We start from the raw sequence: 25,549 nt of genomic DNA on the forward strand, positions 1-25,549 counted from the left end.
TCCAGACCGAAGCCCCAGGGTCCGCTTTCCTGGGCAGCCCATCCCTGCCCCTGAGGGGCATCCTTTCACCCAGAGGTCACAGTCACCACAGCAGCCCCATCCTTTGTCGTCCTTAGTTCTGGCCCACCGTCCAGACACGCTGCCCTCCATTCCCGAGGAGACGGAACACATGGTGCATAGAGGTCGGGGGTAGGACCTCCATTTTGTCACAGGCCGCCACAATTCCTCTCCTTGTCCCCCTACCAGCTCTAGCCTGCAGCAGGTGGTCACTACTGTCACCATGGAGACTGCCTGGGAACAGGTGACCTCACTGAAAAGACCAAAGGTTAAACCTACTAAATTACTGCTGAAGTGATTGCTAAACTAGGGCGGAGCTAAACCTGCCTGGAACAGCTGACATCCCTCAATCCAGCAGGGTGGCAAATCTGCCTGGCAACTGGTGATGTCACTGACCCATCCCATGGCTGAGTCTGCCTAGCAACAGATAACGGTATTCGTTTATAAATGCACAGAATCTGCCCAAAAACTAATGAGTTCACTGATCTTCCAAACAGAGTAAATCTCGCTGCTAAAGTTTTAAATATGGGTGAAGACAAACTCAAGGGACCAAACTTACCTGAGACAAATCACTTCAATGATTCCTGAAAATGGCTAAATCTTACGATGATTCATCACTGATTCAACCAGGGCAGTAAATCCACCTGCGAACTGGTGACCTCGTGGGCCATGTCATAAGCTAGGCTAGGCTGGTGACCAGGGGCCCCAGAGACTCGGAAATACAGGAGCAAATCCACCCAGGAGGCCTGCCCCACCACCCTGCTCCAGCCTCCATGCCAGATGATCCAGATGATGCCCCAGTCCCCGAAAGCAAGCATCCAGACCTGCCCATCTCAAGTGGCTTTATTTCCCCAGTGTGGGGAGTGAGGGGAGATTGTGGTCCCTGTACCTCAAAGAACCCGCAGCCTCCCGCGCCCAGCCGGCTGCACCAGGGCCCCCGAGGCTGGTCCTCCAGAGTGAAGCTGGTTCTTGGAGGAGCCGGGCCTGCCGCAGTTTGTAGGAATGATGGTCCCAGCCATGGTCCCAAGACTGGCCCAAGGGCGTGGGGGCCACCTCAAGGCCAAGGCCGAGTGGGGTGAGGCCCAGCTGGGCTGTCACACTGGAAACAGTAACTCCAGTGGGGCTACTCCTCAGAGTCCGCTGGCAGCACTCAATCTGGGGGAAGACAAGGCAAAGATTTTGCAGGTGATGGGGGTTGGGGAAGCAAGAAAAATGGCTGAATGGCAAAGAGAAGAGAAGGGGAAAGACCCCGGGACAAGGCAAGGGCGACGCGAGAGCGAAAAACACGCAGAAATACAGTAACGGAGACCGGGAAAGCAGGGTCACAGGCGCAGGTAGTGACAGAGGTGGGAGGCACAGAGCGGGATTCTGCCCACTGACCTTTGGGCCCAGGCGGGAGTGGGGGTGGCGGTCCTCCAGGGGGCAGCAACGTAGAGCGGCTCAGGGCTTCGGCCACCCAGCCCACGACACTAGCACAGTACTGGACCTAGGTGCAGGAGGGACACCAGAGCAGGTAACCAGCCCCCCCCCCCCCCAACAGTCCCTCACTCCTGCCCACCCAGCCCGGCCTGGGGGCCTCACCTTCCGCTCCAACCGTTTCAGACGCTGATCGTACTCGTGTATCTGTCGCAGCTGCTTCAACGCTGTGTCCACCCTGGGGGGGGTGGGGGTCAGGCTGGTGCCGGGACCCAGCCGTCCACCAGCCACGCCCACCCAGGAAACCATGCCCCTGAAGCTCCGCCTTCCTCAGGCTCCGCCTCCAGACCAAACATGCCCTGTCCCCCAGGCCCAGCCACGGGAGAGACACCCCCCCCCCCCCCGTGGCCGGAAGCCCCGCCCCCGCCCTCACTTCTGCGACGTGCGCTTCAGCCGCTCGGAGTCACTCTCCCGCTTGTCCCGGGCACGTGCCAGCAGGAAGTTCTCCTTCTGCACTGACTCCCACGTCAGCAGCGTCCGCTCCGCTTGCTTAGTGAGGTGGACCACTGGAGGGCAGGGTCCCAGACAAGCTCTAGAGTGCCCGCCACCACCTCGGATCACACCCCCCCACGCGTAACCTGCAACGCGCTCTCCAAGGCCCCACCCCTAACGCTCACTGCCCCGCCCACGAGCGCTTCTGGGCCGCCTCCCTCCTCCTTTCCACGCCCCCTGCACGCATCCCTGGGGCCAAGCCCCGCCCTCACGGAAATGCGCAGCGTCTGGAGAGGCGTGCAGGCTGGACCTGTGTCTGCGCAATCGCTTGAGGAGGAGGCGCAGGTGCGAGATGATGATGAGGGGAGGGGCCAGGGCAGGCCGAGAGTGGAATTCCCGGATGAGGCTGTAGCGCTGCGCCTTCCAATACAAATCACTGTTGCCCTGCACCTTACCGAACGTATGGCTGCGAAGGTTAGAGGTCAAAGGTCGGAGGCCACGGGTAGGGAATCAAAGTTAGATGTCACGCAAAATCTGTTCAAAGTTCCAGACAGCGGGCAGGGGTCGGGGTCGGTCAAGTCAGAGGTTAGCAAAGCTCGCGGATGCAAGTCAGGCGAGCAGGACAAGGGTCAGATGTCAGGGGTCAGGCTGGTGATGGTGCCGTGGATTAGGGTAAAGGTTGGAGGTGGGCTCAGGAGCCGGATCTGGCTGGAATCAGAGTTCCGAGCCTGGAGACGGAAGTGGTTTCAGGCTCAGGGTGCTGCTGAGTGGGCCCGGGTAGCGGGCAGCGGCCTCACCTGAACATGGCGATGAGCAGATTGAGCAGCAGGATGTTGGCCACCAGCAGGAAGACGATGAGGAGCAGCACCACCAGCCAGTTGGCATAAAAGGAGATGCAGGAGCCCGCCAGGTCCTTCAGCGGGCCCGCCCAGAAGCCCTGCTCCGATGAGCAGTTCACGTGCTTCATGAAGGCCACTGGACAGAGACACCAAAGTGGGCCAGGGGGGTGGAGACCCGCACAGGTGGGGGCTGGAGACCAGAGAGATGGGCCGGAGACCCAGAGAGGGGGACAGTGGGGGACAGTGCAGACCCAGGGAGAGGCCCGAGGGGGGGAGCCTGCCGCCCCTACCGTCGATTTCCTCCTGGGGGATCTGTCCGAATATCTGCAGGTACGGCCGGTAGAAGACCCGGCGCAGGATTTTCGGTAGGTCCCTGTCCTGGGGCCTTAACAGCCCTTCCGTGGCCACTCCGTAGGCGACCAGCCACACGCCGAGGAAGAAGAGGAAGAAAAAGACGTCCTTCATCTACGGAGAGAGGCGCCGTGAGCAGCCCGGCCCCTGCCCGCGCGCCCCGGCTGCCGCTCACCTCCTCACCATCTTGCCGACGATGACGATCTTGGGGCCCAGCTGCTTGTTGACGGTGAAGATGTGCAGCAGCCTCAGCGTAAAGACCATGAAGTCCAGGCAAAGGACAGTACGGCCGAGGTCGTTGAGGCCCGGGGTCAGCCTGGGGGCGGGCAGGCGGGGCAGGGATCACTCGGCCGCTGCGTGCACAGGGAAACCCGAGCCCCCCAGCTTCGGGCGCGACCCGGGTTGCACACTACAAGCAGGGAGCTGGCACCCAGGGAGCGCCGGCTGGGGAGTGACTGCCTTGAAGCAAAAAGCTCCCTGTGAGAATCAAGTTGGATACACTGCTGGGCTAGTTCCCAAACCTGTAAAAGGCAAATTATAGAGAGTTCCTGCAAGCCAGTAAGCGAAAGACAAGCAGCCTAACAGGAAACTGGATGTATGACAACCATGGGATTCATGGAAGAAGTTCAAGTGGCCAGTAAACGTCGACTCTTCCTATGGGGAAAATAAAAATCACATCCCTGTTTTTCATTGTAATATACACAAACTTGGGATGGATTAAAAACCGAGTGTCAAAGGCAAAATACTTTTAAAAAATAATTTCAAAAGAAAATACAGACGTTCTTCGTGACCTTGGGATAGAGTAAGATGTTCTATGAGAAAAGAAATGTCTCGTATACGAGGCTCAGAACCACACTAAAGGAAAAGGTTGACTTTGACTACTTTGAAATATGAAATTTCTATGCATCAGAATACTGAGAAGGGCAAAACATTGTGTCTGCAGTATTCCTACCAAAAACATATTAACTGGGTGTGATCGTGGGAAACACTGGCTGAACCCAAGGATAGGAACATTCTACAAGATAACCTGCCTGGAAGCTTCTAAGCCGGCAAGGCCAGGAAAGAGTCTGAGGAGCTGCTGCAGATGCGAGATTAGAAAGCTGTGACAGCTACATGGAATAAGGGATCCTGGATTGGGTCCTGGACCAGGAAAAGGACATCAGTGGGGCAAGTGGTGAAATGTGAATAAGATTTCCTAGTTTCAGTCATGTAAGATGGTGACATTTGGGGAATCTGGGTGAAGGGTGTATGGGAATTCTTGGTACGAGTTTCACAATGTTTTTATAAATCTCACATTATTTCAAAATAAAGGATTTTTTAACATTTAAGAAAACATATGAAAGTCAAAAGACAAGCTACGGACTGTGAAAAGAAAGAAGAGCAAACCTGGATCAGAACCCAGAGCATAAAGAGAGCACCTAAATGTACATATATGCAAGAGATCCATGAGCCCAATAAAAAATTTGGCAAGAGATAAAAAGTCAATCAACAGAAGTACATGTGACCATTTTAACATATGAAAAGATACCCAGCCTAATTGGTAATGAGGGATATATAAATTAAATCAAGGAAAGGTCATTTTTACCTATCAGACTGACAAAAAAAATAATAATGGTTAAACTGAGCAGTACAAAATTTTAAAGATTGAAAAAATCAGGTATTGACAAGTCTGTCCTCAAGGGGGCACTCTCTGACCCTGGTGGTGGGAATGTAAATGGTTGACGCTCTTACAGAAGGAAATCTATTCACATCAAGATTATATCTACCCTTTGACCCATGAAATTTGCATCTGGAGGTTCAGCCTTTTATTATTTGGGACTAGCCAAAAATTAGAAACAACCTAAATTTCCATCCAGAGGGGACTAGCAAAAGTATGAACCATCTATTCAATTCTGGAGATCAGTGGAAATTTCTTCCTGGCAAGTCGAGATCTTTGGATTTTTCCCACCCATTAATTCTTCCTTCACCTGAAAGGCAGTGGGTTTGATAAAATGTCTAAGATATCACTGGCTTTCCTTGAGCATGGTGATACCTGGCTTTAGCCCTTTCAGCTCAAAAAATATTTTATCCAAAATACAAGACAGTGCATAAATGATCTACAGAATACCTTCTTTTTTGCTGTTTGAGTAAATTTTTCATGTCGAGTTAAGCTGTATCATTTCTAATGCAGCACAGAGGTGACCCACCTCTTGGTGCATCAACTGAGAAAAACTTGAGCGGGTGGCCGTCCCTGCTGACAATCTAGGTTACAAAAGGGAGTTTGCACCTTGTAAATAGTCATCAGGTTGTGTCTGCAAAGCTCCTAGTCTGCTCTCCTCAAAAAGAGAAGACTACTTCTTCCAAAATAAAGTTAAAAGCCTCATCAGTAAAGCACTGGAACCAGAGCTAATATCTGATTATAATTTAATATTATCTTGAACAGAAAATGAAAGAGATTTTGTTGAGAAACTGCCTGATATCTCCCCCTTGAAGTTCAGAATTTTTGTCTCATTGCCCTGTTGAAAGAACCAATTCATTCCTTAAACTCTGGCAAGGAGAAGTCTGTCTGATCGTCAGCCAGTAGCTAAAACCTCTTCTGAAATCTGATGCAGCATTTTCAAAGAATAAGGTATACTTGTAAACAGTGACATGGAAAGAATATCAGGAAACAGTGTGGAGAAAGAGAAAAGTTGCAAAACAATACATAAAATACAAGGCTATTTGTGTAAAAAGAGGATTGTGTTATCTGCCCATCTGTCCAGGTTAACAGATAGAAAAAGGACAGGCAGAACGTGTTCCAAAAGGTTGACTATGACTTCTGAAGAGAAGATCCTTGAAATGAGTGAGGAAAATTTTTGGTTTCTATACCATCCTTTATTAATCTTCCTCAACAAGGGCTTGTTTCTGCATTTCTTTGGTAGTAGCATATATATTTTTAAAAGATGTCCTAAGTTGCTGGAAGATGTGACAGAGGTGGTTTGAGGAGTTTGTAATCTTGTGTGAGGAGGAGACAGCTCAATCCAGGAATCTCGGGGAGCTGAGGGAGCAGAAAGAGGGGTCTTGGGGCTGGGAGGATAAAGGAAAGCTTACAGAGGCACGGACAGCAAAGCTGGGGCCTGAAGGAAGTGTAAGAATTGGCCTAGCAAAGGAGAGGAGGGAAAAGTGTTTCAAGAAGGGGGAACAGCATGCACCAAGCCCCAAATAACAGGACAGTTTGTTCCTAGGAGCATTTTTTCACAACCCTTTGCCCTCTCTCTGGGCACCGTACAACAAGATCTGAAATCTTTCTTGGAAGAAATAACTAATATGACACAGCCCAGTCCTAACACAAAATATCTGAGAGGAATTCCTCACAATTTGTACTTTTGTGAAATAGCTAAGATACAAACAGAAACAATCTTTCGCTTAACACATTTATGATATAATGTGCTAGTTCACAGAACCAAAAGAAAACAGGCACCAGATGAAGCTGTCCTTGGTCAAGGCTTTTGCAGACTAAAAAGGTGACGAAGATCTGAGCCTCCACAATGAAACTGGAATCTATGAAATCTGACCCAGGACAACTGCACATGAAAGAAACAACAGCCTCAAAAGTAAAATTCACCAAATTCGCCAAAGACCCCAGGCTTTGGCAAAATTCAATATGGGCAAAAATGTGACCCGAATAATATGGGACCAAGTTGAAATAATTTCAGAAACTGAGAATAAAAAGAATTAAAATCGCTTAACTGCCCAGCATAGAAAATTCGACAGGGAATTTTCAAGTCACTGCAAAATACTGCTTTGATAAGACTGCATCTGTTTGAGTAGAATGCTGATTAAATTTTTATATGTACACAGACTCAAAATATCCAGGATCAAATATCAAAGTTCAGATCTCCTGACCCTGTGATGAAGGAACTGCCAACAGTTCTCAAAGAGGCTGGAGAGTATATGGGAGGGGATGGAAGGGAGAGGGCAAGCCTGGGAGACCGTGCTGCAGAGCTGGGGTGGGAGGTGCCCTGTCCAAGCAGGGCCTCCAGTGCCAGGCCAGGGGCTGGGACTTTGTCTGGGGAGTCACGGGTGGGCTGTGAGCGGAGAGGGGCAAGGTCACATCTGAGAGCAGAAAGACCTCTCTGGAGTCATGGGGGTCACAGCCTGGAGGGGGAAGACGAGTCTGAGAAGGAAGCCAGGGAGGAGCCTGGGGTGAGGGTCCCGGTGGGTGGGTGGGGGCTGAGCCTGGGCTGTGGGAACACAGGGGAGGGGACTGGACAGAGCCAGGGAGGGGGCAGGAGGGTGCTCAGGGTCTGGCCTGGTGCCTGGGGAGGGGGTGGGGGACCGTGGGTTTGGGGGAAGAGCCCTGAGGCTGCATGTCCAAGTGTGGGGACCCAGCCAATCATCCGGTAACCCCCAGACCTCCAGGAAGTAGCAGCTGAGGCTGGAGAAATCCTGCGCTCCCTGAGGCCACAGGCAGACTGCTTTCAGACGGCCTTTCTGCGGTCACCCTCCATCAACAAGGCCCTTTCGGCTGGGTTTCCTAAGAGCCAGCGCCGCCCACCCCAGGGAACCCGGGCGGCGAGGCGGGGGGTTGGGAAGTGGGGGGTGGGGGTGGAGGAGCGGGCCCGGGGCTCACCGGCAGCCCACGCCCATGAGGAAGCAGGCGAGCGCCACCAGGTCGCACTGGTTCCAGGCGTCGGCCAGGTAGAGGTGCAGCCGGTGGCGCAGCGGGGCGCGCCCGGGGGGGCCCCCGGTGGCCAGGCCGCCCCAGCCCCCGCCCAGGCCCTGGCGCAGCTCCTCGCACAGCAGCGTGAAGGCCCAGAAGTAGAGCAGCAGCTCGAGCGCGCCGGGCGGCGGGGGCCGGAAGTCGGCGAGCAGCACGCGCGCGAAGAGCAGCAGGAACAGCAGGTAGCTGACCGCGTTGCCCATGAAGGCCGTCACCGGCGCCCCCCAGAAGTGCGACCAGCGGCCCAGGCAGGGGCGCCGGGCGTCGCCCCCACAGCAGCCCCCGCGTCGGGGCCGCCTCGAAACCCCCGGCGGCGTCTTCTGCGGGGCTCCTGCCGGCCTGGGGAGCAGAGGGGGGGCGGGGAGGGGGGCGTCTCAGTGTCAGCGCTGAACGCTGACCTTCACCACCTGACCTCTGCCGCCTTTGTGACCTCTGACCCTGCGCGACCTCTGATACAAAACCTGACCTTTTGCCACCACCTTGACTTTGGACTCCTGTATCTAACCTCTGACCTCTGAGTTCTCCCACCATCCTCGCCTGCCTCCCCCCACCTTTCCGACTTCTCACCCCCATCTGACTTTTGACCCCCAGTCCCTTTTCTTTCACCTTCACAACCTCTGGCTCTCCTGGTCTCACTTCAGACCATCAACCTGACCTCTGACCCCCTCACTTTCATGACCTCAACTCTCCACGTTTGACCGCTCACGTCACTGAGTTTTTTTCAAATGTCCCTGAATATTAATCTCTGACCCACAAATTCTGCGATGACATTAGCCAGCCTAACTGCCCTGTGTAACTCTCCCTTCCCCACTTCGGATCTCTGACCCTTGTCATCCAAGTCCTGAATCTCTGCCCAGGTTTTATCCTGACCCTTAATGCTGACCTCAGATCAGAAACACCAGAGTAAATAATCATAATACAAATGAATTCAGCACGTTAGCAGGAAAAGCAGACTGGCTTGGAGAGATATCCTTGGTTTAAAAACCAGGCAGAGCCAAAAGGTAGGGGCAACGCAATATGAATAGACAAAATGTGGTCTATCCATGCAATGGGATATCATCCAGCCATCAAAATAAATGCACTGCTGATGCAGGCAGGCTGCCGGGGAGGGAAGCTTGAAAACATGACACTAAGTGAATGAGGCCATCACAAAGGACGGCATAGCATGTATTTCCATTTTACATGAAGGGTCCAGAGTACGCAGATCTCTAGAGCCACAAACTAGTTGGCAGGGGCTGGGGGAAATGGGGAGTGATTACTAATGGTATGGAGTTTCTCTTTGAGGTGATGAAAATGCTCTAACGTTGATTGTGATGATTGCACACCTCTATGGATATACTAAAAACCAATGAATTATACACCTTAAATGGGAGAACTGTATGGTCTGTGAATTATATCTCAATAAGGCTGTTATTAAAAAAAAGAAGAAGAACAGTACAAGCTAAAGAATGTGAGAAGTCCTGGGGAAAGGCAGTCAGATGCAGAGAGAACAAGCTCCCTAAGGACAAGGGAAAATGGTCCCGTGAATTCTCATTTCACCCTTGGCAGGCTCTGAGGTAACAAGAACGTGTGGTGGATATTTACATGGAATCTTGAATAGGGTGTGACATCTTGTTGGTTTGTACAGGTCAGTATGATGCCCCGATACATCCCGGAGTAATTTGGGCAGAGAATAAAAAAGTATTTGCAAAGTCCTCTTGGGGGACTGGGGAGAAAGGAGGAATTATTAAACTTTCCCACCTAGTGAATTCCTGATATTCTCACAAGTAGTGGAGGCAACCAGTTTAATAGGCCAAGCCCTTGCTCTTAGGGCTCACCCTTATGAAACTTATTCCTGCAAAGGAGAAGCTAAGCTTACTGATAATTATGCCTAAGAGTCACCCCCAGGTGAACCTTTTGTTACTCAGAAGTGTCCTCTGTCTCTAAGCCAACTGGGCAGGTGAACTCACTGCCCTCCCCACCTATGTGGGACATGACTCCCAGGGGTGTAAATCTCCCTGGTAATGTGGGACATGATTCCCAGGGATGTGTTGGGACCCAGCATCATGGATTGAGAAACCCGTCTTGACCAAAAGGAGGTAGTGAGAAATGAGACAAAATAAAGTTTGAGTGGCTAGAAGATTTTAGAGTCGAGAGGTTATCCTGAAGATTACTCTTATGCATTATATAGATATCCCTTTTTAGTTTATGGTACATTGAAGTGGCTGCAGGGAAGTACCTGAAACTGACGATTGTATAACTGTACAGCTTTTACAATGTGACTGTGTGATAGTGAAAACCTTGGGTCTGACGCTCCCTTTATCCAGGGTATTGACAGTAAAAAAAAATGACAAAAAAATAAATAGTAATGCGGGGTGATAAGGGGTAAAAAAAATTTGGATAGATTGAAATACTGGTGGTCAGTGAGAGAGCAGGGTAAGGCGTATGGGATGTATTAGTTTTTTTCTTTTTATTTCTTTTTCTGGAGTGATGCAAGTATTCTAAAAATGATCATGGTGATAAATACACAACTATGTGGGCATAATGTGAGCCACTGATAGTCTACTTTAGATGGACTGTATGGTGTATGAAGATATCTCAATAAACATATTAAAAATTAAAAAAAAAAAAAAAGAACGTGTGACCCTGGCGCCTGCCATCTCGAACATGCAATGCAGATTCCTGGGCCCACTAAATCAGAATCCCCAGGAGAGGAGCCAGGAATCTCTCCTTTTACCGAGCTCTCCATGGGGGCAGTAGGTCACAGTGGCTGGGAGTACAGACCCAGAAGCAAGGGGACCTGAATTCAGACCCCAGCTCCACCATTTACCAGCCATGATCAGTTATTCCACCTGTAAAACCCCACCCCCACCCCGCCGGCACTACAACAACAGGTAAGAACAAGGACCCTCCAAATGTTAAAACAAATTTAGTAGATTGAAATGCTAGAGACCAATAAAGGGGAGGGGTGGGGGGTGTGGTTATGAATTTTTTTCTGTTTTCTTTTTATTTCTTTTTCTGAATTGATGCAAATGTTCTAAGAAATGATCAGGATGATGATATGCAACTATGTGATGATATTGTGAGTTATTGTTTATATACCAAGAATGGAATGATCATATGGTAAGAATCTTTGTGTTTGTGTGTGGCTATGTTTCATTAAAAAAAATATATATATATATATATATAAATATATAGGGACACACACACACAAAAAAAAAACGTAGGTACCTGAGCTCCAGTTTTTCAAACCTGCTCAATGAGAGGGATGCTCTGAGAATAAATTCAGAGCATCTGCCTTTTAATAAGCACTTTAGGTATTCTTATTACATTAAAGTTTAGAAACCACTAAAAAAAAAAAAGAGTGAGGGCCCTGGAGTCAGGCCAAAGAAACAGGTGAAAGATTCCTAAACAGACCAAATCCATCCTGTTCTGCTTACTGTGTGAATCTGATGCCTGTGAGCTCAACGCACGTGTCACATGAAGTGATTTGATTTCCAGGCATGGACGGCCCCTGGGTGGCCGAGCCAAGTCCTAAACCAAGCCCGGTATGGAGCGGAGCCGAGCATCTTGGAAACCTTCTCAGTGTCATTAATAGCTCAATGACGTCACCATCTCCCAAAGGCCCGGTTCTCACCTCTGGCCTCACTTCCGGCCCCTGATGCTCCCATCTCACACAGTGCTGGGGTCTTCCCTGACCCCCAGCTTCGACTCACCTCACAGGCCCTTCCCCATTAATGCCTTTATCCATGTCAAACTCTGAGTTCTGTGCTGACTCCTCTTCCGACTTCCTGGGATGGAGGGAAGCACGGAGTGAGAGGCAGGGGGAGGACAGAGCAGGAGAGGCTTCCCCAGACTCACAGCAGAGAGACAAGAGGTGCCCCTCTAGGGTGCCCCCCACGAAGGGACCTACCCGCAGAGCCATGCCAGGGGAGCAGAGGAAGCTATGCCAGACCCGCAGAGAGCACCTCCCTGGACATGCCCCCCGCCCTTAGGAGGGAAAGAGAGTGAACAGGGAGGGGAAGCCACAGAGACCCGGTGGGAAAGGTGGGCAGAAGTGACCCTGAAGGAGAAACTGCGCACACGCCCCTCCTGCCCAGCTAACTTCTGAGCACTGACCTGAAGCTGATGAGGTTGGTGTAGATGAGTGGAGGGCAGAAGAAGGTAAGGACCAGGGCCCAGATGGGCGTGGCGCTGTCCATTGCCCCCCACCACTTCTGGGTCAGCAGGGACTGCAGGTGTGGGGCCAATTAGGACCCTGATCTCCCCCTCTGCCCCCTACCTGAGACCCCAGGCAAGGGCTGGGCCACAGCTCTAGAGTTCAGAGCAAGTGCCCAAACTGGGGAGGGGGCAGGTGGTCAAAGACAGGACAACCTGTCCCAGGTTTGAGGCAGTAGAGTTGACCAGCCAACACTATTTGCCAGATACTAGGTTAAAATTTGGCACAGATTAGCTCGGTTTAACCCTCGCCACACCCCCAGGAAGGAAGGTAGTACTATTGTTTCCCTTTCCATAGACACGGATGAGGAAATTGGGACACAAGGAGATTGAGGATGTGGCCAAACTAAAGTTCAACCCGTTGGAGTCCATGAATTTCACAATTACTCAAAGAAAAGGGCTCTGGGGAGTTGTCTGGAATGCCGGCCATGCCATTCCAATAGAGAGGATGGGACCCCCTGCACTGCGGGGGTGGGGGGTGGGGGGTGGACTTTCTGAGTCCCTGAACAATTAAAATTAGAGACAATGGGAAAGTTTCCAAAATGCAGGGTTTGCAAAAGGGGAGTCACTGTGGGGACAAGCAGGGCTTCCCAAGGGAAGGAAACCAGAGTTCCTAAACCTATGAGCAGAGTTATGAGGTAATTGTCCAGTGAGGTCATCCTGATTGTTGAGAACTGGAACTAGGGACATCTTAAAGAACTGGGAAGGTCTTCCTGTGGACTTCCTTTGGGAGGAAGGGGATTTTCTATGGGAATGGGACAGACTTCCGGTGAGAGGGGCAGGATTTCCTATTATGGCCACCAGGGACTGCTGTATACTGAATGGAAGGAGTGGGGCTTCTTCTGGGAAGAGCAGCCTTCCAGGAGAGGGGCAAGCCTCCACGGGGAAGGCCGCTGCCCAAGGGGAGGGGCTGGCCAAGATCGTGACCTTCCCAGCGGCAGGGATGCCCCCCCCCCCCCACGGTTCCCAGGGCCAGGGGAGGGCTGCTTGCAACGCGGGGGGTTTGGATACTCACCTGTACCCCGTCCTGGGCAAAGAAGGCCCGCGCATCAGCCTGCATGGCGAGCTGGAGGCAGGTGGCGTCTCCCCAGAGCGGGCAGCGGCGGAGGAGCAGGCGGGCGGCCCTTTTCTCATTGCTGCGGTAGCACAAGCCAAAGAGGTCTGGGGAAGGAGGTTTATGTGATGGATGAGGAAGGGAGCAGGGCAGAGGAAGTGAAAGGGGAGGGGAGGGGATGTAAAAGGAGGGCGCTAGGTTATAGGAGGAGAAGTTGGGAGACGCCCACCTCCCCAGGCAGCCCCCCTCCTGCTGTGCGCACCCACGCCCAGCCCCTCAAACTTGGCTGCCAGGTCCTTCCTCCGCTCGGCCTCCTCAGCCTCAGACTCCAGGCGCGCCAGCACTCGGAGCAGCAAGCAGGCCCCAAGAGCTGAGGCCACAGCGTTGGAGCCCTGGAGAGACACAGAGAAGGGTCATGGGTAAGGGCAGAGTGGGGTGAGGTTCAGAGAGGGGCTGGGTGGGGTGGGGGTGAGTCAGTGACCTCAGAAAGGGACAGAATCAAAGGTCCGAAGTCAAGAACCAGGGTCATCAGAGATCAAAGCTGAGATAGAATTTGTGGACGGACCTGGAAGAACTGGAGGGCAAATGAAAATGTCAAGTCAGGTGGTTCAGGGACTGGGAATACAAACCAGGAGCTGGGATGGGAGAGCTCAGTAGGGCACATTTGAAATGAGAAGAACATCAGGAGTCATAAGACAGAATAAGAAGCGCTGGAGATGCCACCAAAAACAACAAAGCAGAGAATCCCAAACTCCATCCCTCCACAAAAAAAAAAAAAGAATAAGCTGGCAAAAACTGCCAAAAAACCTTTTTGAAACTCTGGAATCTAATTTTAAAAACTTACAATACCAGGGAAGTGCTTAATGAAGAAAAATCTGCTGAAGTTCTTTTAACTTACCCACTTGCTGACCCCTGAGAAGACCCTAGGCTTTCACCTCTGGTTGACCTTTAGGCTCTATGCAAGCAGACAGAGTTGTAAATGGACTGTCTAAGCACTGATAAGTGCCCCACAATGAACCAACCTGCAAAGTTTAGGACATTATTGTGTTTTTCTAGCTCCAGGTGTTTAAGGATATCTCTGCCAAATCATTAGTAACCACTAAATTAATGGAACACAAACTTCAGTGACCACACATGAAAAAGAATGCAGATTTAACAAAATAATTTAGAAAAATCAGTAAACAAACAAACAACAACAATCCACAACACGCAGCAACAACATACCTGGTGGAAGCTGGGGGGAGCTGATTTCCAGAGACACCATGTTACAATATTCAAAATATCCAGTTTTCAACAACAACAAAGGCATTCAAAGAAAGTATGGTCCATTCACAGGAAAAATTAGTAACTGTCTCTGAGGAAACTCAGATATTGGATTTAACAAAGACTATAAATCAACTGTCCTAAATATGCTCAAAAGAACTAAAGAAAATTAATAATAAAATGTAGGAACAGACCACATGATCATCTCAACTGATGCAGAAAAAAAATCATTTGACAAAATTCCAAGACTCTTTCATGACAGAAACACTCAACAAACTAGGAATGGAAGGGCACTCCTTCAACATGATCACGAGCAAACATGGAAAACCCACAGCTAACATCGTACTCAATTGGAAAGGATGAAAGCTTTCCCCCAAAGACCAGGAATAAGACAAGGATGCCCACTTCCACCACTTCTATTCAACCTGGTACGGGAAGTTCCAGCCACAGCAATTAGGCAAGAAAACAAATAAAAGGCATCCAAATTGGAACAGAAGAGGTAATCTCTATTTACAGATATGATCTTACATATGGAAAACCCTAAAGAAGCCACCAAAAGCTGTTGGTGTTTCATCACAGTTACAGCTAATTCAGCAAAGGTGCAGCACACAAGATCAAAATACAAAAATCAGTTGTATTTCTATACACTAGAAATGAACAATCCAAAAAGGAAATTAAGAAAATTCAATATATGATTACATCAAAAATAATAAAATATTTAGGAATAACATTATCTAAGGAGGTATAAGATCTATTTACTTTAAACTGCAAAATATTGCTTAAAGGAACTGAAGAAGACCTAAATAAAGGGAAATACATTCTGTATTCATGTATTTAAAGATTTAATCTTGGTAAAATGGTGATACTCCCCAAAGTGATATAGAAATTCAATACATCCCATCAAAATCCAACAGCCTTTCTTGCAGAAATGGGAAAACTGATCACAGAATTCATATGGAATTGTAAGGGGCCCTGAATAGCCAAAATAATCTTGAAAAGGAAAATAAAGTTGGAGGATTCACACTTTCTCATTTCAAGTCTTACTGCAAAGCTCCAGTAATAAAGGTGATGTGGTACTATCATAAGGACAGACATATAGGACAATGGAATAGAATTGAGAATTTATAAATAAACTCATATATCTACAGCCAATTGATTTTTAACAAGGGTGCCAAGACCATTCAATGAGGAAAGAATAGCTTCTTCAACAGATAGCATGGGGACAACTGGACATCCACATGCAAAAGAATGAACTTGGGCCCCCCTACCTCACACCATACCCAAAAATCTAACTCAAAATGTAGCAAAGACCTAACTGTAAGAGCCAAAACTATAAATCTCTTAAAAGAAAGGACAGGGGTAAATCCTTGTGACCTTGAATTTGGAAATGATTTTTTAGATATGACACCAAAAACGCAACAGCAAAAAAATAGATAAAAGGACTTCATCAAAGGTTAAAACTTTTATACATCAATGGGCCCTATCAAGAAAATAAAAAGACAACCCCCCAAAAAAAAGACAACCCACAAAATGAGAGAAAAATTTTGCATATGCATTTTTTGCATTTTAAAATTTGCATATATATTTGTGCAGTCACATATCTGATAAGGGTCTAGTCTCCAAAATATACAAAGAACTCCTACAACTCAAAATCAAAATAACAATACAACAACAAAAAATCTAAATAGCTAAAGGACTCGAACAGATATTTCTCCAAAGAAGACATGGAAATAGCCAATAAGCACATGAAAAGGTGTACAGTGTCAGTAGTTATAAAGGAAGTGCAAATCATGCCATGAGATACCACTTCACATCTACTAGGATAACTATATTAAAAAATATGGAGAATTACAAGTGTTGAAATGTAGAAAAAATGGAAGCCTCATATACTGCAGCTGGAAGTGCAAAATGGTGCAGCCACTGTGGGAAACAGTTTGGAAGTTCATCAAAAAAGTTAAACATAGAAATTCCCACATGACTCAAAATTCCACTCCTAGATACATACCCAAAAAAGTTTAAAATGGGTGTTCACCCTCCCCCTGTCTACGTGGGACATGACTCCCAGGGGTGTGGACCTTCTTGGCAACGTGGGACAGAAATCCGAGAATGAGCTGGGACTCAGCATCAAGGGATTGAGAAAAACTTCTCAACCAAAAGGGGGAAGAGTGAAATGAGACAAAGTGTCGATGGCTGAGAGATTCCAAACAGAGTCCAGAGGTTATCCTGGAGGTTATTCTTACGCATTAAGTAGATATCACCTTGTTATCCAAGATGTAATGAAGAGCCTGAAGGGAACTGCCTGAAAATGTAGAGCTGTGTTCCAGTAGCCATGTTTCTTGATGATGATTGTATAATGATATAGCTTTCACAATGTGACTGTGTGATTGTGAAAACCTTGTGTCTGATGCTCCTTTTATCTACCTTGTCAACAGACGAGTAGAACATATGGAATAAAAATAAATAATAGGGGGAACAAATGTTAAAATAAATTCAGTTTGAAATGCTAGTGATCAATGAAAGTGAGGGGTAAGGGGTATGGTAGGTATAATCTTTTTTTTTCTTTTCTGTTTTCGTTTTATTTCTTTTTCTATTGTCTTTTTATTGCTTTTTCTGAATTAATGCAAATGTTCTAAAAAATGATGAATATGCAACTAAGTGATGATATTGTGAATTACTGATTATATATGTTAATGTTTTATTTGGTTTGTTAATTTATTTAATTAATAAATTTAGAAAAAAGAATATACCTGGTTAATGTAATTCCTTTAATATTAAAAGCATTCAAGTGGTTCTTATAAATTCAAGTACCAGTATTCATATGACTTTTCGAGGTTAAGGAGAGTGACTTATTTATACCTATTTACACAGCACCCAGCAGCCCTGAAAGATTAAAGTTGTTTAGTAAATTTTTTTAAGTGGATCAATCCTACCATGTTTGAAAATATTATCTTATGAAATATAAGAATTCCACTTGCATTCACAGCATTTACTATTAAAATAATGCATGTTTATTTTTCCTAAATGAATCTATATATCCAAAATATTTTTCTTAAGATGAAATAAAGAAAGATGAACAAAAAATAAAAAAATAAAAATATTTTAGTTTGCAATGCTAGTGATCAATGAAAGCGAAGGGTAAGGGGTATGGTATGTATAATCTTTTTTTTGTTTGTTTTCGTTTTATTTCTTTTTCTGTTGTCTTTCTATTTCTTTTTCTGAATTGATGAATATGCAACTATGTGATGATATTGTGAATTACTGATTATGTATGCAGAACGGAATGATCATATGTTAATGTTTTTGTTTGTTGTTAATTTTTTAAATTAATAAATAAATTTTTTAAATGGGTGTTCAAATAAAAACTTGTACACAAATGTCGATACCATCATTATTCACAGCAGACAAAGGAGGCAACAACCCAATTATCCATCGACTGATGAATAGATAAATGAAACACGGTCTATCCATACAATGGAACAGTATTCAGCCATAAAAAGGAATGAAGTTCTGATACAGGCTACCACATGAACCTTGAAAACATTATGCCAAGTGAAAGAAGCCAGACACAAAAGGTTACATATTGTAGTGTATGATTCCATTTATAGGAAAAATGCAGAATAAGCAACTCTATAGAGACAGAAAGCAGATTAGCAGTTCTCCAGGGGGTCCAGGAAGAAGGAAGGACCTGCTTAACAGGTAAGGGCTTCCTTTGAGGTGATGAAAACATTCAGGAATCAGACAGTGATGCTTGTGGCATGACATTGTGAATGTAACAAGTGCCATTGAATTAGACACTTAGAAATGGTTAAAATGGTAAATTTTATGCTATATGGCTTTTATGTCAACGAAAGAATAAAAAAGCTCTATTAAATCCCCAGCACATTGACTCCGCCCGCCCCCCACCCCCCCCCACCCCACCCCCCGCGCGCGCTCAGCTGGAAAAGCCCGAAGTGGAAGGGACGGCCTCAAGACCTTAGAAACAGAGCATAAGAGTGGGCTCCGTCTTGGATCCCATTTGAATCCCATGGCTCTTTTTGTGTGTTTGCTTTTAACTTCCCAAATGTTTATGCACCAACGTCTCTACCTCACTTGCCTTCCTCCAAGCACTCATCTCTGTTACCTGGGGGACCCCTGTCTTACTCCCCACTGTTAGCCCTTTCCACACTGGAGCCACAAAGGTGATCTGCACTGGGGGTGCAATGGTGGCTCAGAGGTAGAATTCGTGCCTGCCATGCGGGAGACCCGGGTTCAATTCCCGGCTGGTGCACTTCCAAGCAAACAAACAAATGAAAAACCAAACAAACAAAAATTCAGCAAAATGGTACTGCAATAAGGGGATACTCACACGGAAAAACAATGAAATGGGACCCCCACCACGCCACACACCCCCCCAAAAAAGATGATCTGCGTTGCATGTGCAATTATGTTTCAAGGAGCTCCCATGAGAGATAGGCAAAGCGGAGCCTCCTTCTACCTGCAAATATTCTGTAAGAATCAGATTGATTTCTACAGCTACGGTTGGACATGGGAAAGGCCCAATATACATCTGTCAGATGAAGTTGCAAGTTTCCAAAACCGCACGATGAAGACACGAAACACAGGTGGTGCCATGGACAGGGGGGAGTCAGGGTGACGGGGCTGCCCAGTGGGGTTGGAGGCCCGGTGGAGGGGGGCACCAGGGCCGAGGGCCAGCGCTCACCATCTCCCAGAAGTACAGGGCCATCTGCGCCCTGTTGAGCAGCAGCGCCCAGAGCAGCAGGTCGCTCCAGGGGGCCTGCCCGAGGACAGCATCCAGCGTGAGCTCCGAGGTGGCCCTGTCCGACAGCAGACACGCCTGCGGGCGGGGAGACGGGGTGAGGACGCCCCCGCGCGTGACCCCCGGGTGCCCCCTGCACACCCCACCCCTCCCCCCCAGCCCTGGTCCTTACACTCTCCGGGCAGCCCGGGCCCGAGTGGGGGTCCTGCGCGCTCCCGGGGGGGTACCTCGGCGCGCACGTCTCCCCCAGCAGCAGCCGCAGCACCTGCCCCACGTCCGGGAGGGGCGGCCCGGCTGGGGCTTGGGCGGCCGGCGCCTTGGTGGCGCCGGTGGGGGTCACCTGGCCCAGGAGGCCTCTGACCACCGAGCCTGGGGGCGCGGCGCTGTAGAGCTGGGCCAGGCGGGTCGGGGTCAGGAAGTGGCCGAGGCTCAGGCCGTGGGAGATGATCAGGCGCACGAACTCCGGCCGGTCGTTCAGGAGCGCATCCAGCAGGGAGGCCTCCAGGTGGAAGGACTGGAGGGCGGACAGACAGACAGACACGGTCAGAGGTTAAGGGAAGGAGATGGGGGGGGACAGCGCTGGGTGGGGGCATGTGCACCAGCAGAGACGGGTGGGCGGTTGAGGGTAGGCTGGGCAGGTCATCGTGGGGGGGGGGGGGCGCCTCCGGGATCCCCCCTCCCACCCCACCCCCCAGACCCCTCACCCGCCACTGGATGTCGCCCCGGAAGAGTTCACTCTGGGCAATGTCCACGCGGTTCCAGGCCACAGCCAGTCGCAGCTCGTCCTGGTAGGCGGCTGCCTCGGAGCTCCCACAGGCTGGCGGGGTGAGAGGAAGAGCAGGGGGGCACTGGGGGAGGGAGACATCTGACATATGTGGGCTTTGCGCTATTTAGAGTGCCTAACATTTTGAACTCTGTATTCGGGGGTGTAGGTGCTGGTGGTGGGGGGGCATTGTTGGGCAGTCGGGGGGTCTTTAAGGAAAGTCAGGTTTTTACCAGCATAACGTCATTCAGCTCAGGACCAGAGAGCAGACCAGTGGTTTGGAGCTCCCCCCACCCCAAGAAGAAGGAAAGAGAATCATTAACTCATTTAACACGTATTGCGGTAAGTGCCAGAGCAGGCACTGGGAAGAATGGAGAGAAAAAGCTGCTCCAGTCCCTGACTTCCAAGAGCTTGTTCTTCCGGGAGAAAGATGTCCCAGACGCAGCTGTAAGTAGCTGAGTCATCAGGGCCCTAGAGATGAGTAAAGAATGTGATCTTGGCCCAGAGAAGGCAATGGTCGCAGTGGCATGGAAAGGTCCAGACTTTGGGAGGATGGGCGTGTGGCTGGAGCTTTTGGAAGACTTGGAGGATTTGGAGGCCGGCCTCGAAGGTGGAAGAAGAAACTACAAGGTGGCAGGAAAGGCTTAAGCAGAAGCCTGGCATTAGGAAAGCAGAGGGGATGATGGCAAACCCAAGTCCATGATCCCCTGGAGCTTGGGAGGTAAAAGGGGACAGCAGGAGAAAATGAGGTTAGAGGAAAAAAAAAAAAAAAGAATAACATTAGAGGGATTCTAGAAGAACCTGGAGGTCACCAAAAAGAAAGAGGAAAAGCAAGATGTCTTTAAAGTTTTGAGCCAACGATGGGTTCAAACAGGTGCAGTCGATGAGGGAAGGAAAAGACTGGAAGCGTCAGGTGAATTCAAGGGGAAGTAAGAGGAAGCGCAGACACCGCAGGGTCTCAGAGCAGGCGCTGTGCCACAGGGCCTGTTTTTCCATCTACCTCCACTTGCCCCACACCCATCTCCAAAAGCAAATTCAACTTGTTGGGGTTGTTCCCAAAATGGGTGGTGCAGACGAGGTAATCTGATGTAGCAGAGAAAAGCCACACGTTCCCGGGACCTTTACCAGCTCCGCCACTAACAACTGTGCCCGATCGCAAGCCACTGGGCTGGGAGCCTCAGTTTCCTCATCTACAGAGTGGGGTGATGATATCGTGTCCATAAATATCAGCTGTGGGAAGGAGCGCCACAGCCTCACCCATGCAGCCTCGAAGATGGACAACTGAGAAGCCAGAGGCCCTGACAGAGGCGGCCCCCACGTCAGACCATGCAGCTCTTTCTTTTCAAAACTTAGCAGTAAATTCCAAGTGGGATCTACTGAGACTCTCCAACTCTACCCCTACTCTCCTCACAGTGCCAAACAAAAAAAGGGGGGGGGATGATTTCTGATATCTTGCTTGATATCTGACCTCAGCACGGCACCAGTTATCACAGGGCCCGCCCCAGCCCTTCATGCTTTCCACGTCCCACCCTGAGCTCAGCTTTTCCCCCACACCACGGCCCCCTTGTCCACCCAGCCACCAGGCCAGGCCCTGGGGGCTGTCCTTGGCCCCCCTCTTCCCCTCCCATTCCCAGGCCATAGATCCCCAGCTCCTTGGCCTCATCTCCAGCCCCCCCGGCCCCAGGCCCTACACTCCCCACGCAGTGAGCTTGAGGGTCCCAAGGCCTCAACTAAAATCCCGACTCCTGCCACTAGCTGGTGACCCTGGGCAAGTCACTGCTCCCCATTCTGGGCCTCAGTTTCTTTTTTTTTTTAACTTTTTTAATTGTATGGTATAACATACATACAAAGCAAAGAAAGAAAAAAGCAATAGTTTTCAAAGCACTCTTCAACAAGTAGTTACAGGACAGATCCCAGAGTCTGTCATGGGCTACCTACCATCCTCTCAGATCTTTCCTTCTCGCTGCTCCAGAATATAGGAGGCTAGAAGGTGTAAATATTTTTTATCATCACAATCGACTTTTTTTTTTTAATACCTTCGATCTTTTTTTGTTTTGCTTTGGTTTGGTGTTTTTGCATGGGCAGGTACTGGGAATCAAACCTGGGTCTCCAGCATGGCAGGCAAGAACTCTGCCTGCTGAGCCACCAGGGCCCGCCCCACAGTCAACATTTTTTTCCTTCTTTTCTTTTGTGAAAAATAACATATATACAAAAAAGCTATAAATTTCAAAGCACAGCATCACAATTAGTTGTAGAACATATTTCAGACTTTGACATGGGTTACAATTCCACAATTTTATAGTTTTACTTCTGGCTGCTCTAAAATATTGGAGACTAAAATAGATAACAATTTAGTGATTCAGCATTTATATTCATTTGTTAAGTTCTATCTTCTCTGTATAACTCCACCATTACCTTTAATCTTTCCATCCCTCTCTTTAGGGGTATTTGGGCTATGGGAATTCTATATTTTTCATATTGGAAGTGTGTGTCAATAGTATGGAATAGGGAGATGGAACTATCTGATGTTCTGGAGAGGCTGGGCTAGGTTTCAGGGCTTATCTGGACCAGAGACCCATCTGGAGGTTGTAGGTTTCTGGAAAGTTACTCTAGTGCCTGGAACCCTTGTGGGATCTTATATATTGCCCTAGGTGTTCTTTAGGATTAGCTGGAATGATTCTGGTTGGGGGTTGGCAAGTTATGATGGGTAGCAAGGTCTACCTGAAGCTTGTGTAAGAGCAACCTCCAGAGTAGCCTCTCAACTCTATTTGAACTCTCTCTGCCACTGATATGGGCCTCAGTTTCTTCATCTGCAAAATGAGGGCGACTCTGGCAGAATTATATGTGAAGTGCTTGGCAATGTCTGGTCCCTATTGGCCTCCCAAGGAGCTTTCGTACCCTCCCCTCTTCTTCCTCACCTATAGAACCACCACCCATCCAGCTCTCTCATCACCAACCCTATCCAGTCATCTCCATTTCCCCAGTGGAATGCAATCCCTCCCGCTTTCCCGGGCGGTGGGCACACTCCACCCCCTCATCCCAAATCTTACAGACCCACCAGGCCTGAAGTAACTTCTGCAAAGTGCATCAGATTTGTCCACTGACTATCATCAAATATTTAGGGGTGTGTCCCTAATATTCCACACAAAATGGAATCATATTAAGGAGAGCTCCCATATATTGGATCCCCACTGGGGGCCAGACACTGTTCATACATTACCCCTGAGACTCACAACACTAATACAAGTATTATCTGCATTTTTCAAAATGAGAAACTAAAGCTCAGAGAGGGCAAGTTGCTTTCCTAAGGTCACCCAGCAAGGAAGGGGCCAAGCTAGTGTTCAAATTTGGCAAAGTCCAACGTCACTGCTCTTGCGGCCATACCTCAGGACACTGTACATACACAAATGGGGTGCGGGCGGAGGTCTGAGAAGAGCACTGTATATTGCCAACAGGCCTCATGTCCATTTTTATCTAAGTGGATGCTTTCCCTATAAAAATTCTTCTAACACCAAAACCGACCCTATCCCCATAGAGCCCCCAGGAATCCTCCTTACCCTACAAGTCAGCAGAATGTAAGGAGGGAGATAAGTGGTAAGTCCAGATTCTAAGTCCAAAGTCTATTGAATTTTCAAGGCCCAGTTTAAATACTATTGCTTCCTTTAGCTTCCCCCTACATATATGACCCTCCCCGCCACACTGTCTTAAATTTTACTTAAGATTATATTCAAACAGTACCAGTAGGATCTGGGGACCTTGAAAAAAGGAAATGAATCTGCTTTAGTCTCTGGAGCCTCGGGTGATTCCAGGAATATGACCATTTTCATGTTTGTTGAATGAATAAATGAGCCCCCACCCCCAACCTCTGCCGGGTGACCCTGCCTTGGTTTTCAACATTCATTCCTCTCAGTAGTCATCTCTAGTGAAATATCAGGAGTTCCTCACTGGGAGACAGTATTTTGGTTCATCTCTGACTCCCCACACCTCTCAGTGCCTGATACATTTTGGAGGAACATTGAAAAGGACGGCTGGGTGGGGGGTAGATGGACGGAAGAGTGATGGGTTGGTTGTATAGATGGATGGATGGATGGATGTAAGGATGGATGATTGGATGAACGGATGGATGGAAAGAGATGGATGGATGGATGGATGGATGGATGGATGGATGGATGGATAGATGTAAGGATGGATGATTGGATGAATGGATGGATGGAAAGAGATGGATGGATGGATGGATGGATGGATGGATGGATGGATAGATGTAAGGATGGATGATTGGATGAATGGATGGATGGAAAGAGATGGATGGATGGATGGATGGATGGATGGATGGATGGATGGATGGATGGATAAATAGGTGGAAGAATGTTTGCTGGCTGAGCAGATGGATAAGAGAGAGTGGGTGGCTGGAAGAATGAATGGGTGGGTGAATGAATGAGTAGATTAATATATGGATAGATGGATTGATGGATCGATGGATTGAAGAAATGAAAATAGAACATAGTGAAAGCATCTGGAGAGAACAACCATGCCCCACCCTGAGAAGATGCAAAGGTGATAGCTATAAGGAGAGCGATTAAAAGGAGCCCAGACTTTGGATTAGAGAGGATGGATAAAGACCCAGGCCAGGAAAGTTATCCAAGGCTGAGCTCAGAGAGGAAGAAAATCGGAGGGTTGTTGGGGTTTGAATCATGTCCCCCATAAAAGGCATGTCCAGGTCCCAACCCCTGTGGGTGTGAACCCATTTGTAAATAGACCTTTGAAGATGTTATTAGTGAAGGTGTGCCCAGACCGAATGAGGCTAAAGTCCTTATGAACAGAGGAAACTGGGACACAGAGAGAGAAGACATGGAAGAGCCCAAAGCCGGAAGGCAAGAGAACCCGGAAGAGAAAGAAGACACCACCATGAGTATCACCATGTGATGGAAAACCAGGGAACCCCAAAACTGACCCCGGGAAAGAGTGAGCCTTCTGGCCTCTGAAACCCCGAATAACCCGGTCTTTCAGCCAACCCATTGTGTAGCATCCGCTTTAGAGGCCAGGAAACCAAGACAGGGACCCAAGTCTCACCCTTCACAAGGGCCTTCAAAACGATGGTCTCAAATTCCTCGGGACCGTCCTCAGAGGAGTAGACCGTCAGCAGCTCCTTCCGGCTCATGATCCTCTCCACCTGCCGGGTGCCAAATCCTGCACCCCCAGCCCAGCCCTTCCCCGCTCAGAGCCCCTCCCCGCCTAGCAACTCAGGAGAGCAGTCCCTGCCGGGGCCTTATAGTCTGGGCGTCCTGCACCCTCTACCCCTAGGGTAACCTAGCGTGAGGTCCCTAAGACCTAGGGCCCCAAGGCCTTGGTGCTCCCATTTCCCAGGACCCAGGACCTAGATCCACAGCCCTCCCCCTCCCTGGATCTCGAGTTGGGCCCCCAGTGTCATACCTGGGCCTGCAGGATCTCGGGGTCCCCATTGGGGAAGAAACGCCTAATCCGATTGTGGGCTTCACCCCACCTGGCCCCCCCACTGCCTGGGGCCAGAGTGTCTCCCAGGGTCTCTGCCAGGCAGTCTGCAGCACCCCCAGACCCAGCCACCAGGAGGCAGGGGAGCTGGGCCTGTGTGGCGTCCTCGATGCGCTGCAGGATAAAGGGGAGAGGCGGGGCAGGCAGGTATGTATCCCCCCTGGGAGTCTGC

The 25,549-nt window shown here is 49.0% G+C and overlaps 1 protein-coding gene across 3 annotated transcripts in view; it reads right to left on the reverse strand.

Annotated features, from left to right (window-relative positions):
- Positions 1-885: 885 nt before the first annotated feature.
- TRPM4 (transient receptor potential cation channel subfamily M member 4) overlaps positions 886-25,549 on the reverse strand; it is a 34,549-nt gene continuing 9,885 nt past the window's right edge. For 2 of the 3 annotated variants that reach the window (XM_077131194.1, XM_077131195.1), the window contains 18 exons: positions 25,300-25,491; positions 24,940-25,039; positions 19,811-19,923; positions 19,279-19,620; positions 19,050-19,184; positions 13,350-13,479; positions 13,049-13,194; positions 11,935-12,047; positions 11,532-11,606; positions 7,747-8,175; positions 3,339-3,471; positions 3,095-3,269; positions 2,763-2,940; positions 2,238-2,431; positions 1,907-2,039; positions 1,639-1,711; positions 1,438-1,543; positions 886-1,212 (listed from right to left, as the gene is read on the reverse strand). In XM_077131194.1, the coding sequence (XP_076987309.1) occupies positions 1,208-1,212; positions 1,438-1,543; positions 1,639-1,711; positions 1,907-2,039; positions 2,238-2,431; positions 2,763-2,940; positions 3,095-3,269; positions 3,339-3,471; positions 7,747-8,175; positions 11,532-11,606; positions 11,935-12,047; positions 13,049-13,194; positions 13,350-13,479; positions 19,050-19,184; positions 19,279-19,620; positions 19,811-19,923; positions 24,940-25,039; positions 25,300-25,491 (2,772 nt within the window). In that variant the 3' untranslated portion in view covers positions 886-1,207. The remainder of the gene's footprint in view (positions 1,213-1,437; positions 1,544-1,638; positions 1,712-1,906; positions 2,040-2,237; positions 2,432-2,762; positions 2,941-3,094; positions 3,270-3,338; positions 3,472-7,746; positions 8,176-11,531; positions 11,607-11,934; positions 12,048-13,048; positions 13,195-13,349; positions 13,480-19,049; positions 19,185-19,278; positions 19,621-19,810; positions 19,924-24,939; positions 25,040-25,299; positions 25,492-25,549) is intronic. The other variant, XM_077131196.1, reaches the window with a different exon arrangement.

The sequence above is a fragment of the Tamandua tetradactyla genome, chromosome 16 (genome assembly GCF_023851605.1).
Source record: "Tamandua tetradactyla isolate mTamTet1 chromosome 16, mTamTet1.pri, whole genome shotgun sequence".
Lineage (NCBI taxonomy): Eukaryota > Metazoa > Chordata > Mammalia > Pilosa > Myrmecophagidae > Tamandua > Tamandua tetradactyla.